Source organism: Larus michahellis, chromosome 6 (assembly GCF_964199755.1).
Source record: "Larus michahellis chromosome 6, bLarMic1.1, whole genome shotgun sequence".
Lineage (NCBI taxonomy): Eukaryota > Metazoa > Chordata > Aves > Charadriiformes > Laridae > Larus > Larus michahellis.
This window is the reverse complement of record NC_133901.1, coordinates 5,378,656-5,396,943: the sequence shown is the minus strand read 5'-3', so window position 1 is coordinate 5,396,943 and position 18,288 is coordinate 5,378,656. Positions and strand designations below refer to the sequence as shown.

Genomic DNA, 18,288 nt, shown 5'->3' with positions numbered 1-18,288 from the left:
GGGAATGTTTAGTGTGTCTAGAAACAGGTCAGATCCTCTAAGCCAAGGCATTGCTTAACTGCATTTTGACTGTAGATAGTTGAAGATCCATTGGGCAAACACATGGAACAAAACACATTTTTTATGTCTTTTTGTTTGGTTGTTTTTTTCCCAAAAGAACGTCAGCCTGTATCACCAGTGGGCCATGGAATTAATTTGCTCAGAAAAAATACAGGGCAAGAGGAAAGGAAAGGCAAATCCTCAGTCTTTGATTCTTCTGAGCGTAAATTATTCATCTCTTTCTGTAATATCTGTAATTTCTTCATGAACCAATGTGTTTCTCCCAAATTGTTCTTTTAAACTAAAAGGTGACATTTAAAGATGTGTAGACATAGTCATTTACTACTCTAATCAAAGGGTCTGGAGGACTACAGTGTTAGTAAGAAATTCCTCTTGGAAAACATAACACATAGTAAAAGAAAAGTCAAGCAGCTGGCAGTCTATCTTAGCTGCAAACAAGATAGAATAAAAGGGTTTTTTGGAGACCACAACGTGCCTGACTTTTTGCATCAAGAATATCCACCAGTAACACTGCTCCACATGACCGTTTGCTTTTACCCTTTTCCTCCAGGTAACCAGATTGTTCTTCTCTCTTTTTCAGATCCAAAGTTTGTGGTGTAGGGTGAACTAGGAGGGGATTGGACCTTTCTTGACACTTAAGAATCTAGCGAAAAAAAGAAAGGAAAAGGAAAGGGAAAGGAGAAGCCTGTAAAAGGATTAAAAGCCAAAAAGTGATATTTGGGCAGTAAACTGCACAGAGCTCTTTTCATTTACAAGAAGGGCAAATGTGAGCAGAGATGAGCGAGTGAATCATTAAGCATTTGAATCAATGAGTGTTACAATGAAAACAGATGATTTTTTGAGGTTTTTTTTGTATTTTTGTCAACATTGGCTCCAGCTGCGTCAGGCAGATTTTGAAATATTCTTGAGATGTCTCATTCTGAATGCGTGTTATGTCCAAGCATAAAGGCAGCTGATTAACTGGAAATTAATCTAATCTGTAGGAATCTGGTGCAATTAAGTGTTCTCCTTTCTGAATCCCAAAGTATTTTACATGCAATTCTTAGAAATCTGTTTTCCAGTCATTGAGGTACAGCCATATCTAAAATGAAACAGTATTTGGGGCCCCGCCTACTAGCAGTAATTTATTGAGTTTTACATTCAGAAATGATCAGTACCTTGTTTGGAAATATGGAGGAGGATTCCAGGCAGTCAGAACATATGCACTTCTACCAGAACCTGCATTACCATCCTGTCTTACAGAGGTGTAAAAAGCTGTTTTGTAAGTATCTCTACACTTTTGCAAAACTGTTCACTGATGTTTTGACAATCTGTAGTTATAGTATTTTGAATGGCTGCAAGCTGTCAGATCCTTGGTGTTACAGCTCATCTCTGAGATAGCTTGGTGACGGTTTGTAAAACGCCTGTGTACGACAGGCTTATTTGAAAGCAGAGAGTCTGCAGAATGCAATATTCTGCAATGATTTGGGGTCCTGGCATGTCATAACACCTTTCTTATTCAAAAGAACCATGATAAACACTCCTTACTATAATTCTAGCATGCCAAATTTATATGCAACCATGTCTTCCCACAGCACTTTACAGATAGCGGTTTGTCCTAGACATCTGATGTCCTTGTCTAGTTTTTATTGTGTGTTGCTCAGTTACTCCTTAACACCCTCCAGAGTTTTACTTGCAGCATACGTAAAGCACAGAGCTGCACTGGGACCAGCCACTGCGCAGAGAGCACAGAACTGTGCAGACTCAAAATGCAGGAGTGGGTGGGAGCACAACCCTTTATTTAGTCTAATTGTCTAGTCGGAACTGCAGTCCTTCTGTCCCTCCCTTTGTCTGAGTTGCCTCAGAGAAGGTGGTGGCATCCTGAAGGAGGTGGTGAAGGCAGGGTCACAGAGACCCAGCTCTTCCTAGAGCTCCACCTCCAGATAGTGCTCTCTGAATGCTGCAGCTACATCTGCAGCCAGGGTGTGGATCTTATTTCTGTTTGCCTCTTGAATCGATTGATACTGAAATCTCAGAAATATGCTTGTTGGCAGGAGAGAACTGGGAGTGCAGGGAAGTGGGATGGCTCAGTTTTGGTTTTCCATTTTACCAGGTAACTGATGCTGTTTGGATTGTTTGGAGATGTCCTATGAAATTTTTTCACCCTAAGTGAAGGCAAAGAGGTACAGAGAGAAGGATGATTCAGAGACTACCAAGGAAATCACTGGAAGAGAGATATTTCTGGGAAGAGCAGCAGATAGACAGTACATTCAATACAAGTGATTTAACAAAAGCTTTTTACTAGCAGAATAGGTACAAGAGAATAATGACAGGGCAAAGGACTGAGAAGGGGATCATGAAAAGCGAGAGAAGGTTGCTAGCAGTGGGTCCATACTGTGCTCTGGAGCTGAGAATGAGGAACCCAAGTATGACACAGCAAGAAACCCCAATACTGAAGTCCAGTTCAGTCAGTACAATTACAACAAACACCAGACTTTAAACACGGGCCAGCTGCTTTACTGAATTGGAGAGAGAGGTTCAAGTGGGAGAGGAGTGAATCAGAGAGATTCTCACAGAATAGATAAAGGATCAATTTCCCAGCTGGACCAAAGGCAGATTTGAGGAGGAAAGTCACAGGAAGGCAAGCGATTAAGGGAAGAGGTTGGTGTGCTGCTGTTAAACAGAGATGATGGTACTTCTGCATTAGAATAACTCTCCTGGCTTGAGTCAATGCTTGAAAGTCTTGTTAGACCTGTACCAAGCAAGGGCTCTTTGCTTCATTTCAGAGGTTGAGGATCCCTGTAGAAAATAACTGATCCCACACTGCAGCAATTCCCTGCTACCTTTGACCAAGACACTCCAGTTCATCTCACATTTCTCAGAGCTGGGGGAGCTAAGTGCTCTTTTCAAGTGCAACTGAAAGTGGAACCAGAAGTCCATAGAGACCCTCACATGAAATCATGGATGAAATCATCAAGAATGTGTGAGCCGATGCAGGCAGGACGCAGGAACAACCACAAACCATGGATGCAAAGCAAAGAACAAATTTAATTTCGATACCTCACAGACCGGGGAATCTCCGAAGCAACACCCGGGCGGAGGCATGCAAGCAGGGGACGCGGGTACCACAGCGCGAGAGAGAGTTCTTGTTAGCCAGAGTCCTTGGCAGCGAGAGAGTCCTTGTTAGCAAGAGTGCGCGCGGACTCCCTATTCTTGCTGGTATTTAAAGGGTTCAAACAGGCATAGTTTTCCCCCTGTGCTTTGATCTTCTTCAACAACAGGCCAGGATTCTCAAGCAGCTGGATAAGGCGTACCTGAGTCCATCACAGACTTATGTTATCTAAGTGCAAGTGTTTTTCTTGCAAGCACCCGAGACTGAATAACAATTAGTGTGATATATGCGTTTTCCAGCACCCCAGGTGCGAGTCACTTGAGCATATTTACAATCCCCCTCGCCAATCTTCCATTGCTTTCCCACAAAGAGGTATCAGCACAGCATGGGCAGCTGCTGGTTATAACCCTGACCAGCCAGAAGCTGATGTTGGAAGGGTCACCTGGACTGAAAGGTGAATATTGTTCTGCATCTGCATGGGAGAACTTGCTGAGCAGGGTCCTATCAAGTTCAGAAAGTGCCATGGAATGATCCTGTTGTGCCTCTCCTCCAGGAGATTGCTGCAGCATGTAGATATACTCAGGGCTAATTGAGCAGTACTTTATCCCTCGAGCTGCCTCGGGATTTCCCTAAGACTCCTCACTCAGTGGGCAGATCTAATATCTTTACTTCCTAAAATACCTTACCAATGAATAATCCCACTGCAGTCTTTGAGCTCACGTGTGGGTTAACATGTTCCACGACACGAGTAACTATGCCAGAATTTGGCTCTGTGTAAGCAAATACAATAAAATACAAAATAAGAAATGATCAAATAAAAAAAGCAGGAGCCACTTACGTGTTCCAAGTTGGTGCTTTTTCTAACAAGTTTTGGGCACAGAGTGGGGTGTTCTGCTCTTAGCTAGAAGCTGCCTGGTGGCTTTGAATAGTGAACTTTGCTTATTCCCTTCATCTTTAGGGTAACGATAAGACCACTGCCTATGTCACAAGGTGATGTGAAGGTTAATGAATTAATCCTGAATGCAGGAAACATGAAGGCACTGCGGGGACTCCAACTGGCTTTCATATGCTCTAGATCAGACTTTTAGATTTGGAAGTTTGGGTTTGTGCTGCATGTCATAAAAGGGTCTGTACAGAAAGCACAGTCTGGGTAAGGCTGAAACAGCTCAGAATGAGAAGGAGCATCCCTTATGGATTGCTCTGCATCTGAAATCTTTGCTAAGGCAGCAGGACATATCTCTGATTTAACCTACCACAGCATTTCCCTTGCTCCTGAGACCTGCAAAGGCACCAATCAACTGTTTCTTACCTTGACTTTATGCTGATTCTGTACACAGTACTCATCTACACTATGAGATAGCATCCAGGACCACAGCAGAGGCAGAGCAGCTCCTTCTGTATTCTTATTGGACATATATAAAATCTTGAGTTGTCGGGATGCTTTCCAAATCTCACAATTATGTAGATTTAATGCATTCACAAAGAGGCAAAAGTTTGGGGGGAGAAGAAACTAAAATTAAAAACTTAAAGGTTTCAAGCATTTTCACATTAGAGGCATTTTTTTTATGTACACGAGGCCACATTCATACTGCCCACCCACCTCTGTTAGCACACGCCAGCCACTTCCCTCCATTGGCAAACCTGCAGTGTGTCCATCTGAAATCATCACTGCTCTTTTGACAGTAGTCATTGCTGTATTCACAACACAAAGATAAAGCGTATACATTAGTGTAAGCATGGCCCACAGAATCTGAAAGAATGTGTTATTAAATGGAATGATCTACGCATGCAGAAGGTTGAATAACAGTTCTATATCATTGTGGAACTATTTCAAGAGCTCTCATGCAACGAGACTGCTAAAAACTGGGCAGTCTTCTAAGTCAGAAACACATAATACTTGGTTCGTGTGCTGCTTGTGAAAGACCTTCCACAAACCTTCAACCTCCATCAACAGTCAAAACGAATGTTTCTTTTGTTGTCTCGATTAAAGCTTTCCAGTTGCTTCTGCTGCGCTTCTGAAAGGACCCATCTCTGCATCCCCAGCTCTGCCAAGGCAGGCAGCTTTGTCAGTGCCGCTAACAACTCACTGAACCACATCCCACAGTCACGGCAGGATGATGGGCGAAGGCTGACATCCAGCTCTGAGAGTTCTTTGAACACTGCTAAGCCTTGACAGAAAACGACCCACCCTTCGTCAGAGATGTTGTTATTATAACTCAAATCCAACTTCCGTAATCGGGCTAGATGGCCATCCTGCACCAGTAATGCTGCAAGAAATGACAGACACAAACACAACTAACACATCATGGCAATTGCCTTAAAAGCTTATAAGTAAGAAGAGTAGTATTTTAATACCATATTATTTAAGGCTTTTCAGCAGTCCAACAGCAAGATTCAACTCCTCAGCAACATAAAAACACTTGCTGTTGATCTCAGATCGTTTTATCACAGCTGAAGGAGCGTACAACATTTAAAACACAGGCAATTCAAAAGGAACAGAAGTATCAGGTTAAAATTGTATGGCAACCTGAAAACCTTTGAGTCAGCTGGAAGGTTATATCAAGTGCCAATTAAAATAGGCAGACAGGCTTTACAGGGAGATTTAGAAAAAGGAAAGCAGAATTAGATGAGGTTGCATGATTACAACAGCCACCTCTCACTGTGGGAGGGTAATGGGCCTAATGTACCCTAAAGGGAACTGGGATCCTTATTGTGTGATTGGCAAAGGAGACACCCATCAAGGATGATGTTTGTAAAGTCAAAAATATTCAGGCTTCATCTCACCAGCCTTCAGATTACAGGGCCTTAATAGCTGTCACACAGCTATTGCCAATCTCAAGCACTCAAACCCATGAGTCAGGCCCACAGAATTGCAAAGTTGATCATAAAGTGAACAGGTTTTTAGAAGAATCCCAGAATTTATTCCTTCATTGGGTTTCCATTTTCCAGTATTTCTCAGCAGCTGCTAAGAGGTGAGCTAAAATATTTCTGGTTTAATTCTCCCATAATAGTTTGACTCCAGAAACACACCTAATGGACTGAGAGCTGGTAGTGCCCATATTACTGTCTGTCAGCACGTACATTTTCCATAAATTACTGAACCCAAAACCAGCAACCGAGCAAAATAAAACCCCTCAGAGCTTTAAATATCTGATATAAAAAACAGATGCAAACCCTACATTTTCTAAGTGCTGCCTTTTTGTATTAATAGATAAAACTGCCACAAGACTCTTTGCATTTTCATCCTTTTCAGCTTTTGCACTGTGCATGTACAGGTCACACAGTCTTCCGCAAAATGAAAACCCTTTCTGGGAAAAATACTGCTGTATTTTCCATCTTTTCGTTTGATTTATGCAAAAACGTGCTCAGCCCATGGAACAAGTCCCTTCTGAATTGTGGTGTAAATGCCCTGGCTCCTTGACCGGTAGTAAATACCATGTTATACGTACTTAGAAGCGCCAAATCTTCAGCCACCAAGTTACAGCTGCTCAGTCTTAACACTTGAATCTCCATTGCAAGCTTTAGTGCTCCCCAAAGCAGCTTTAGGTTCCCACCAACGCACTTATTCCAAGAAAGGTCTAATATCTCCAGTTCAGGAAGGTGAAGGGCAGCCTCAGCTGAAAAGATTAAGACCAGCAACTTCTGCTTACTAAGAGGAAACAACATGGCCTCAATAGACACCTCACCAGCAATTCACCTGTAAACAGGCTCCTAACGGGCTGCCTACTTGTGCTTAGAATGACTTAATTTATCCTAGTAAAAGTCAGACAAAAAGTATCTATCTCCTGTGCTCTTTAAAGAATGTAAGAAGGACCTGCCTATAAAATCTTTAACGACTCTGTGGAGGGGTTTCTTGCCTTTCCGTTCACATTATGTCTTGACCTTGTCCCACTGAAGTCAATTTAACAGCTTATTTTTAAACCATTTTATATCAATTTAAAGACAGCAACTTCTGTTGTGAACTCCCCATGCAAGGTGAAATGCTCTGTATCTTTTGACAACACCGATTTCCATGATGTCACTCTTACATAATTGTAATGATATAAATATAGTACTCTTCTTGCAGGGACCTCAGACCAGTTTAGCTTGCTATTGCTTCTGCTGAAGGCAGTCAAGTTTTACTATAGGTTCCAATGTCACTAGTAAACGGTGCAAAATATATTACAAGTGCACAATACACAGTAGCTAATAGATCCCTCTGTACTTAGATATTGTGTGACATATGGAACGCCTATCAAACGGACAGTGTAGCCGCTAATCCAGTGAGATTTGCAATAGGTAGGCAAAAGAGGCTGAATTTATGTATCCTGTGTTAGATTGGACTTTTCTTTGTGGGTCTGCAATATCTTTTCCCCTACTGCAGTCATTGCCTCAGTTTCTCCGTTGCCCCATGCCTAACTCTATCCCAGAAAGTTTCTACTGAAACTTTCACCTGCAGTGAAACTTTACCCCACTAACCTGCAATGTTCCAACCAAACTATAATTACAGCATAATATGAAATCATGTTTTGCTTTCTATTCCAAAATTAGGCAGTATTCAAAAGCTCACTATCAGACAAAGGACTAAAAGGTCTTCATCCAGTCAGGTATAATGGGGGAAGACATACAACGTTCTTTCCTCGCAACCAGGTCCCACGAAGCACTGGTTTCATCACAGGCTTTTTCACTCGGGACCTGTGGTATAACGTAACCACGACCTTTGGAGTTCAGCCAAAGGAGAATGAAGTGCTTTGCCCCACAAGGGTACACAGAGAATAGACACACTTTAAAAAAACATTCCTACCTAGTGATGAAAACGACTCTTCATGTAAACAACAGTTGCTGATGGCCACAGATTTCAACTTCGGTAAAAACCTGAGCCTGCTTAGAAGTGGATCAGCTGAGACTCCTACATTTTTATTGGAGGATAAGTTCAGCTCTTGAAGACTGGAGAGTAAAGGTATCACCTGGGCTATGAAAACATGAAATATTTATTAGACAGTCACCGATCCAGAACAAATATGTAGTTTTATATTTGCCTGACATCATTTCTTTTCTTTATAAATCAATTCAAATGTCTAGGCCAAGTTTTGACACTCAAATTTACAGTGAGTAATGTTTTAGACCATAAATAGCCTTGTCATTTTCAGTAAGAATGTTTAAGAAATTAGGTATTACATACTGTGTGGAAGGTTGTCAGAACATGGCTTCCTGTTGAAATTTTCTCCATGAAGCAGGGAATGTAACATTAAATGAGATGGGGGTTATTTCCAAATGTCTTCACTGCTAACTGAAACTCCTTTATATTAATGTTATTATTCTCTATTGGTCAAGAAATTAAAAATAAATCATGACTGCTATTACTAATAGTTAATACTTCCCAATGTTTCAGCAGCAGCTTTTCAAATTATCTTTTCTATCATGGAAAATAAGATGTGGGCAATATAGGCTCTGAGTCATGGGATTTTCTGTTGTTGTTCTAAAGAGTAAAAAACAATGTCAAAATGTTACGTTAATTCACATAGGAAAATAAACTCACTGATTAAATGGGAAATGTTTTTTTCTTCCTAATAGTACTTATGAGTTGGATCATAAATGGAGGCTGTAGTTTTCAGCTTTTCTATAAAGAGTAGCTGCAATGCAAGGTCTCCTAACACCAAAGTTCACCAAGGGAGTTCCAGGCAGTCACATTTAACGCACATATGCACCTTGGATCCGAGCCAATTTATACCAGCAAGGAAAATGTCCCTGGATATTTCCAAAATTGCTGATTATCAAAAAAAGCAGTGCTTGGTGGCAGTTCCTACATTCCCATCGTGGGTCTGAATCATAATGGATTCAGGTCCTTAGTTGCAAATGGGATCAGACAGTATGAGATTTCCTTTGATACAGCAAAAAACCATTCCATATTGATCAAGAAAGCTGTCTTCCACACTGCACTTCCACAACTGCCTAATGAAAACGTACTGAGATCTGCTAGACTAGGTCAGGCAGAATCTCTTACGCCTTTGAGATATTTTCAGAAGTCAAAACCTACATTCTTAATGGATTTCCTCAACATGTCCTTACACAAAACGGTCATGTCCTCTTCTGTTACACAGCACTGGTGGAGATCAAGGACTTCAAGATTTTTCAAGCTGGCCAAATGAGCTGTTGAGTCTTTAAAGCCACCACCAATCTCTTTGTTACATGATATGTCTAATTTTCTTAGCTCGGCAAGGTGCTGTAAAGCAGTGTCTGAAATGGAAAAAGGAGCATGCTGGTCATTGGCTGCTACAATAGCACAGGTCACGGCTTTAGTGTTTATTTACTTTAACGTCAAAGTTTGCCCAAGGTATTGCAGGCAAAGCTCTCAGACTAAGCTTTAGCGTATAATCACAGCAGACATACAGTAATACCGCAAAGCTTCCCATCCATGCAACTCCATTCTTCTCTGAAAGAGCAGGTGAAGGTGAGGCCAGCTCAACCCCTCATCCCCCAGATCCATTCAGTCCTCAGCCTTTTGCTGAAATTACTACTGGGTGTGCTAATTAGTGCCAGTTGTTTTGTCCTATGGGTAAGACCTCCACTAGGGACAGACACAGATAATAACCCCATTTCATAGGGCTTCACTGGACGCTCATTAAGCGATAATGGTGAATTTGGATTCCCCTCTGAGAGCAGGATTAGCTTGTTAAAAGTTCGCTAGCCTGTCTGTGCCCTTGTCTATGTTCTGTCTGGGGAGAGAGGAAGCATGTCCAGAGAGCCATTAATCTACCCTAAGATGTGTCTTAGATAAATGGTGTGGAGGGTGACTCTCCCCACTGACTTTCACATGCTGGAGCTCAGGGAAGATAAATGCTGCTCCTGCTGAAAGTCTCTGTAGTCTTTTATCAATCCTCAAACAGCAAATAACGATTGCCCATTAATACTGCCAAACCATCAGCAAAATCCCACCTCATTGCCTTTCTTAAATGGTTTTCAGGTGTACAATTTATTCAGAATGAACGTCTTTCTGAACAGTAAAGTCTAACCTAAGCCCTGGAGGCTGTCTTGCTTTAATCCACACATGTGCAAGTTTAACTCTTTCAAGCCTGGCACGTTTTTCAGATTCTGAGCAATAACCTTCATGCTGCAGCCGATGTGTTTGTTGATAGAGAGATCTAATACTTCAAGCTTTGGGATCACATTTAGAATTTCAGCTGGGAAAAAAAAAAAAAAAAAGAAGAGAAAACCAGAATTGGTAATTGTCTGGAATATATACAGATGAACCCTAGAGAAATACAGCACCATGACAAACAGGAAGAGGTAGGCTGGGTTTGCCTATACATGTGGTTTAGACTTACTAAGTTCCTGTAGCAAAACAAAGATTGGGTAGGAATCAAGAAAATCAGTGAAAAAACTGTATGAAAATAAAGGTGAAAAAATACAGGACAGTTAGAAAAATACAGGAGATAAAAAGCAGGAATACAAAGAGAACGAAAAACTTCTAATTAAAAGATACAGGACTGTATGTTGCATATGGCCACCTCCTGCAGTGGAGATGAGAGCACGAGGACTTCTCTTTAGGGAGAAAATATCTTTTAAAACACAGAATCAGATCAAAAGACCACACAGGATTAAACTATGGTGAGAGGAAAGAGGGGAGGGGTGATCAGTGGTTGCCAACTCAGACTAAATTCCCATCCCACAGCCCTTCTTTCCCATCCCATGGCGAACTATGTTTTCAGCTGCTTAATTTTAAGCAACCAGTGTTGGAAATTCTGGTACAGGTGACTTGCTCAGGGTCTCAAAAGATCCAGCAGCCCTGGACCACTGAGGCAGCCAGACTGTAGTTTAGATCTAGCTATTCTTCTCAACCCTACCCCACATGATTAGAGAGAACAACTTTCTTCTTTGGAAGAAAGTGCATTAAATCCCAATACTGTGTGGCAAATACTATTAAAATGCAGACCCTGAAATAAATGAACTTGCAACTAATATTGAGCTCAATACAGCCATAATCTAAGTCAAACAAGTCACATTTTTGTGAAGCCAGTCTCTCTGTCCAGCTATGTGGATATACATACCAAGGGATTCTCCATCCTTTGCTGTCAGGTTACAGTCTGTAATTTTCAGAAGTTTTATCTTGCATCCTTTACGAAGTTTTTTTGTTAGAAGTGATAGTTTTCCACCTATGTTACTGTTCCATGATAAATCCAGTTCTTCAAGTTGAGGAACAATTTCAAATGCCTCTCCTGTAACATAAGTCTAAGATGATTCATTCTAGGTATCAATTTCAGCGCAAGACAAAAATACAGGCTCTGAATATATTAAAGGGGAAGTTTAGCTCCTTAATTCTCAAATTATTATATTTTGAATGGCTTGCCAGGAAAATCAGAGTATACCATGAATGGTTCCTACTGCAGCAATGTTGTATAAATTCTCACCTCGCCTAAAGAGCAATAGAGACCACAAGTCATTGTCACGGCACACACTGACTGCTTGCCCATCACTGCAGACCTGTGCCAGGACCCAGAAAGTCTAGTCTATAGGGAAATCAATACAAGTGACAAGTCGGAATTTACTGTCCTGTATAGTTCTGCTCTGTTTTATTATCTGCTCTGTTTTATTATCCAACGTCCTCTGTACTGTGTACACAGGTCATTTTGGAGGAGATGAAAGAAGTCCCCTCACAGCGATTTCTGAAAATTTAAAGTTTTATTTCTTATAGGAATTTCTGACTCGCTTCATAAAGAACCAAGATGAGCATTGTTTTGACCTAACCTAACTTTCCTGTGTTTTCAAGGCAGACACGCTGATTTTGATTACATTCAGAAAAATAAGCCTTTTCCAGGCCTGATGCACCTGCCAATATGAACTGTGTTAGTGCCGCTTTGTAATACTAACTTCCCACTGCAAAATCCAGCTTCCTAACTTCCTTTCTAGAGGATGGAGGCAGATGTATATTTATACAAACTCATTCCCAAGAAAGATCAATTAATCAGACCATATGCAAGTGCGATTTCAAAGTGTCATACACAAATTTTTGATCTAAAGTCTCGTCATCAACCTAATAATTGAGAATTGTATTTTAATAATAAAACCCATTCATGTCTGTGTGTTTTCATAATTAATTCTTCAGAAATGATTTATAATAGAAAAATAATTATTTGTGGTGTTGGAAGTGAATATCCAGGTTTGAGAGAAAAGGACGTGTCTTAATTTTTATTTTTGCATTGATTTTAAATTTTTGCCTCAGTCTTGAATACTGAGCAATGCACTACAGTTCAGAAATGGTTTTGCCTCTGCAGCATGGCCTGTTTCTCTTTGGCACAGGGACTAGAATTCTGGACACATTTTCCACCCAAAAGACAAATAAAGGACTATAACTCCAGGAAACGTTTCCTACCACCTCTCACAGTCACGATTGCGAGCAATTACATAGGAGAGGTTGATATTATAGTTCTATTTGAGGCACTGATTTCTAAGCAGAATGCACCGAGTCCACAAGTGACCACATTTCCACAGACAGATGTGGAGATAGCCAAGCAGGCACTACTGGCCTAAATATGCATGCTGTTTTCAAAATTGCAGGCAAAATCAATGCAAACTGACTGTTGCTATTCCACATGTCAAGGGCATCACATTTTGACTGGAAATTCAAGTCCTATGACCAGTTTTGTGTCTGTCTCAGCAGAGGCCAAGCCAGAAGGGCAAAGGAAACAGCACGGAAGAACCAGGCAGAATAAATCAATTGGAAATATACGCAAGAGGAAAAAAAAGTATGAGAAAAGGGTTTGAAAAAGAATGAAACCGATTTGAAAGAAAATCTGATAGAAAATGAAACACAGATTTTACCCTCATCAGAAACAGCCCAGTTATTTTCACCAGCTTTTGTAGAGACGCATTTTTCCTCCCCAACAGATACCATGACCCACTTTTGAGCTACCACCATATATGTCATTTATTTCTGAACCTTTCCTGGGAAAAGCCTGTGTATGAATGACATAAACCCCGGCTTTATAACTCAGAGTGGTTTTTAGAACTTGCAAAATAAGCAGTAGTTTTTTAGAATTCCTAGTTGATTGAGTTTGTCCTTCTTCTAGATACATATCACAGACCCACCCCAGAGTAAATTCCCGGCCCAGGGGTAAGTGACTCAGCATCAGAACCCAAGTGCGTAACACCACCTTTAAAACCTCGAAATCTTATGCTTTGCAGAAAGCAGGGTTGAAGGCACTCCAGGCAAAGAAGTAAGCAGAGCAATAAGCTTCTCCCAGACTTGCAAAAACAAGCCTTAAAGCTCCGAGGCAGCACATCTGGTTGTAAGTCTCTCACAAATGACCATCCTTTTTTTTGTGATGACACTCATCTGCCCTGCAGCATGAAGACCTAAACTGACCCTATTTTCAGTTCTTCTGTCTACCATTAGATATCAAAGCTAGCAAAAAAACCCCCAACTAATCTAAATTGAAAACATGCTTTCCTGCAAATAGGAATGAATTCTGTTCCCTTCTGAACATGAAAGCATCATACCCTGAGGAATGAACTTGGCAGAGCTACTCAAATGTATAAGGTCACTCATTAAGCCCAAGTTCTTTCTAGTGTTTCACACCGGGAGTTTACATTGCCCAGTATGGAAGGAGCAGGAGTAGGGTGTAAGAAGAGATGAGATAGATTACGTTAGACCCAAGCTGTCTGGAAGTAAACGTAAATGAAATCCTGTACCTAAGGAGGTGACATCCTCAGCTGTCAGCCTGCAGTTGTTAAGTCGAAGGACTTTTAACAGGTTCACGTGATGAAGATGAACAGTGAGAGCTTTCAAAGTCCCACCGACACAACTGTTCCAGGACAGGTTGATCTCTTCCAGCTCTGGGAGAAATGGCAGTAAAGAAGCTGTAAAAAAAAAGAAGAGAAAAAGTATATTATTTTTGCATGTTACCTGCGCACCCTGGATGTCAGTACAACTTAATACAGAGATGCTTTCTGTAACCAACACAGCATTATAAAGCCATGAGAATTTGTACCTCAGTTTTCTTACCCGTAGTTTGAGTGTAAGGTAATTAATCTGTCTCACAGACTGTATGATTTTTATATTTATATATATTATATAATTTATATAATTTATTAATTAACTTTTCTCAGGGACCTGGGACCACTAGATGGAATGTTAAATAAAGTCAGGCCTGTATAAAAGAAAGGGAAGGGAAAAGAGGAGAGTGAATAGTTGAATAGGCAAATAAGAATTAAAGAAATGTATGAAGTGACTAGTTGAATAAAATGTGTATTTACCCAGCTCTGTTACATCTGCTGCACTTAATGCACAATTATTTAGATCCAGATTCTTGCTGTTGGCTTTCTTTCCCAGTTTCTGCATGAACTGGTTAAATCTCTGCTCACCAGATGGTGACTCCGCTTCAGAAATGTGATGTGAAAGTCCATCTGAGTAACAAAGAAATAGGGCCCTGGTTACCTTTGCTACTAACACAATATGTAAAACCCGTCTGTGGCTGTCGGGTGAAGACTTTAGGAAATGAACTAAATCTGTCAGTAAACAGGGCTATGACCAGTGTGGACCAATAACTTGAGTAATAATATCACTATAGATAAGATCACTACAAAGCTCCTGATGCAGAGTTACAGAAGAATCTCCTGTTGCACATCTCCACGCTACCTTATGCCAGTGACTTTGGAGGTTTGCACCACCAGTTCAAGGACATGAAATTCATGCAAAACTCTGAACTGCAGCTATTCTGGACACACAACTTGTATAACCACCTCTGTGTGCCTGCACTGTAGCCACACTGCTGCAATACAGTCTGTAGTTAATCAATTAGCACAGAGTGGCCCTGCAATTGTGTGGCGAACCTGCTGCTTCCTTCATCCCAGCCTGTGTTCACTTTCATACCTTGTCTGCGTAAGGCAGTCCCTGCTTTTCTTGGCTTTCCAACGCAACCCCCACTTACCTTTTTTGTCCATGCAGCTTCTACAGCAAAGAAAATTGCATTTACATTCCTTGCTAAACCCTTTAACAAATCAGTCCTTTCCTATAGCTGGAAAAAAGCAGCCAAAAATTACACAAAATAGCAATTCCACTCTCGGTAGCTGTCTTCCCATTGTTTCCCCACACCTAACCAAGACTCTTAGGACAAAGGATGGGGTTCTAAGCTTTACTTCCAGCTCTTTTTTAAAAATAGCCTCATTTTCTCTGGTGTGGATGTCAAGAGTATTCTTATGTGTGCAAAATAACATACACGATGAACTTCCATTCCCTTCCCCTCCCCCTCACCAGTGTCAAGTGGCAGGAAACATCTGCTCTTGTTGTCTTCAGATCGCTTTAGCAGCAGGGTGGACAGGGACCAATCTTAAATACAAGCCAAGCTACTGCTCAAAGCCTGGCTTTGAAACCAAACAAGCTCAGCAACTAATGAGCTGACTCCAGCGCTGACCTCTCACATTGGAGATCAAGAGTGAGGTGACACAAAAGCTTTACCCCTCCTCAGCAACATGGATCTCACTCCTTGCTTGGCACCTATCAAATTAGAGGGCACATCCTTGATAATGTTCCAATCAGAAGCGAACCTGGCTAAAGGATAAACCGTAGGCAGCAAAATACAGGATTTTGACTAGCAAGAAAAGCAACTGGATTTCTCTGAAATTAAAATATATACACATTGACATGTATTTCATTATTGTGCCAGCGTTACCTTCTACAGAGAGATCTTGCTTCTCACTCTGATCATCAGCTTCAGAGTTGTTTATTTCTGTTTCTTCAGTTTCCCTTCTGTCCTTCCCCTCAGATTTTCCAAAGTCAAAGCCCATGAAGAATTTTTTGATGGCTGAAGGCCGCTCTTTTCTTTTTCCAGGAGAGGACTGCTTCCCTTGGAACTGTTTCATAACAAAGTCAAATGGGGAACTTGTTGGGATATCCTCTTCATGCTCATTCTGGCAGCTCTGAATGTCATCTTTTAGCGAATCAGCAGACATAGAAAGAATTACACAGAATCACAGAGTGAAGGGGGTTGGAAGGGACCTTCAGAGATCCTCTAGTCCAACCCCCTGCCAAAGCAGGTTCACCTAGAGCACGCTGGACAGGAAAGCACCTAGGCAGGTTTTGAATATCCCCAGAGAAGGAGATTCCACAACCTCTCTGGGCAGCCTGTTCCAGTGCTCTGTTACTGATAGAAGTCACTGAAAAGAGTCTGGCCCCATCTTCTTGACACCTGTCCTTTAGATATTCATAAGCATTGATGAGATCTCCTCTCAGTTTAGTTTTAGCAATGTTTACTCTTGCTTACCTTCTCTCATAACGGCAGATGCACTGAGAATTTCCTACCATTCCCTCCGTGCTAACATCAGAAAAGCACTGTTTAGCAGACCAGACTCTGAACTCATTTCTCCGCCTCCAAAGGGAACCGGTAATGCTCAGTATTAGCACAGCAGACTCCGTGGTCCCAGTCCTCAATGGTACAAGTATCACTCTCTGCTGCCTTGTTAACGCAGACTGCCCCTAAGGCCACCCCACCTGGCCACCAGGGCTAACCTGCTGCTTCCTCTATCATTTAATCCCCAGCTTCAGCTCATAGTCTCATGGCCACATTAAAGCAAAGTCGAGATGTCCCCGTTCTGGGGGGACACCAGGTTAAGTTTCACACCAAAATGATTCTTCATGCTGAAGGCCAGTCTGGCAGTCAGGAAGGTGAGAGGAGGAGGTGTGCAACAGTGGGTACGAGGACACCCTTGCCTGAACAATGTCACACACTCCCAAGCTCAGGGTGGAACGTGCAAACGAAACCCCATTAACCTTAGTGCAAAGCTGAAGTGATAGTGCAGAAAACAACCAGATACTGTAGCTACGAGCACTGGGAGCAGGCCGCTGCTGAGAGAAAACAAGCCCCCCAGGCAGCTTCTTTGGAACAGTTCAGTACTGTAGTGATCTCAGTTTCAGTGACTAATTCACAGGTAAATTAAAGTTTGACTGTATAATTTATACACATTCTTCCCTTATTTCTGTTTATATTATACAAGCATCATCCGGTGATTCTGATGCGCCTTTGTTTTTCTCTAAACATTAATTTAATGCTCTTTCTTTAGTTTTAATTCTAGCATCCTCCTTCACACACATACTTTTAACGGAGCAGTCATAAAAACTAAGCAGGCATTCATTGACTTTTGCTTTGTGAGGACATTACGGAAAAGCTGCGTATCAAGTCCCACTGTGTGTTGCTGACTGCAGGGGGAATGACCTGTGCTCAGACCTCGAGCCCGTAATACCCCAGAGCCCATCAATGGATTTCTGCGCTCACACAGATTCCTCCTTCCCCAGTACAAACCCGCACACAGAACTCATTCCACAAATTCCTACCATCCATAGAGTACATGAACACGACCGTTTTAAAAACCATCAATTATATAGAATGCCACTGGCATCAACTTTCCAAAAAAAGAGAAACACAGGAGGAAGTATCAGAAACCCTATGACTGGCACAGATGGTTTTCATGCTATTACAGCAAGAGTCAGGTCAGGGGGAAAATGTCAAAATAAAGCAAATGTAGTTTTTATATACATAAACTTTGTGTGTGTGTGTGCGTGTGTATATAAATGTGGGTATATATACTGACGTATACAAATTTATGTAAATTTTCTTATTGTGTTGGAAGTTACCTGCCATGATACAAGTGTTCAGCAGCAGAGCACTTACAATTACGAAAAGGTGATGCATTTTTTAAAGTCTTGCTCTTAATAGCCTGTCACAGTTGAATTTCTTATAGGTACAAAAATTATACAAAACAATGTACACAGCTGTATGCACATATTTTCTGAGCTGCAAAGCAATGCTGGTTACCCGGGCTGTGTTTTCATGCTGCACAGTGGTAGTATTTTAAACAGACAAAGAAACATACCTGTCTTTTCCATTGGTACCCTTGAGGATCTCTTTCACGTTTTACAGTACTTTCAGGGCTTGCAGGAGAAGTGAGCCATGACGTGCAAACAAAACCTCACTTCTTTCTCTAATGGGACTTCCCACGTAGTTTTCTTTCAAAAGTTTCTGTCTTCACCGGTTTGATAGCAGCAGCTCTGCACAAGTGGTTTGTTGGCTCTTTCCCAATGCCTCTGTTCTTCTGCACTGTCTCCCAATTTCAGGCTGCGGTCCCCAGCCTCTCTTTTCTGGGGAGCTGTTGAGAAGTCCATTTAA

At 41.4% G+C, this 18,288-nt stretch overlaps 2 protein-coding genes across 3 annotated transcripts in view; one reads left to right on the top strand and one right to left on the bottom strand.

Annotated features, from left to right (window-relative positions):
- Positions 1 to 774, top strand: part of LRRIQ4 (leucine rich repeats and IQ motif containing 4) — a 4,593-nt gene extending 3,819 nt beyond the window's left edge. Inside the window, 1 exon segment of the mRNA XM_074591637.1 lies at positions 701 to 774. Within this exon segment, the coding sequence (XP_074447738.1) occupies positions 701 to 774 (74 nt within the window).
- LRRC31 (leucine rich repeat containing 31) overlaps positions 1 to 18,288 on the bottom strand; it is a 23,789-nt gene extending 5,501 nt beyond the window's left edge. Inside the window, exons 1-11 of one of the 2 annotated variants that reach the window (XM_074590974.1) lie at positions 17,996 to 18,288; positions 15,799 to 16,056; positions 14,384 to 14,533; positions 13,820 to 13,987; positions 11,179 to 11,346; positions 10,144 to 10,311; positions 9,200 to 9,367; positions 7,935 to 8,102; positions 6,601 to 6,768; positions 5,340 to 5,418; positions 4,461 to 4,843 (exon numbers count right to left, since the gene is read on the bottom strand). In XM_074590974.1, the coding sequence (XP_074447075.1) occupies positions 4,735 to 4,843; positions 5,340 to 5,418; positions 6,601 to 6,768; positions 7,935 to 8,102; positions 9,200 to 9,367; positions 10,144 to 10,311; positions 11,179 to 11,346; positions 13,820 to 13,987; positions 14,384 to 14,533; positions 15,799 to 16,056; positions 17,996 to 18,008 (1,617 nt within the window). In that variant the 5' untranslated portion in view covers positions 18,009 to 18,288 and the 3' untranslated portion in view covers positions 4,461 to 4,734. Of the gene's footprint in view, positions 1 to 3,067; positions 5,419 to 6,600; positions 6,769 to 7,934; positions 8,103 to 9,199; positions 9,368 to 10,143; positions 10,312 to 11,178; positions 11,347 to 13,819; positions 13,988 to 14,383; positions 14,534 to 15,798; positions 16,057 to 17,995 lie in introns of those variants that run through there. The other variant, XM_074590973.1, reaches the window with a different exon arrangement.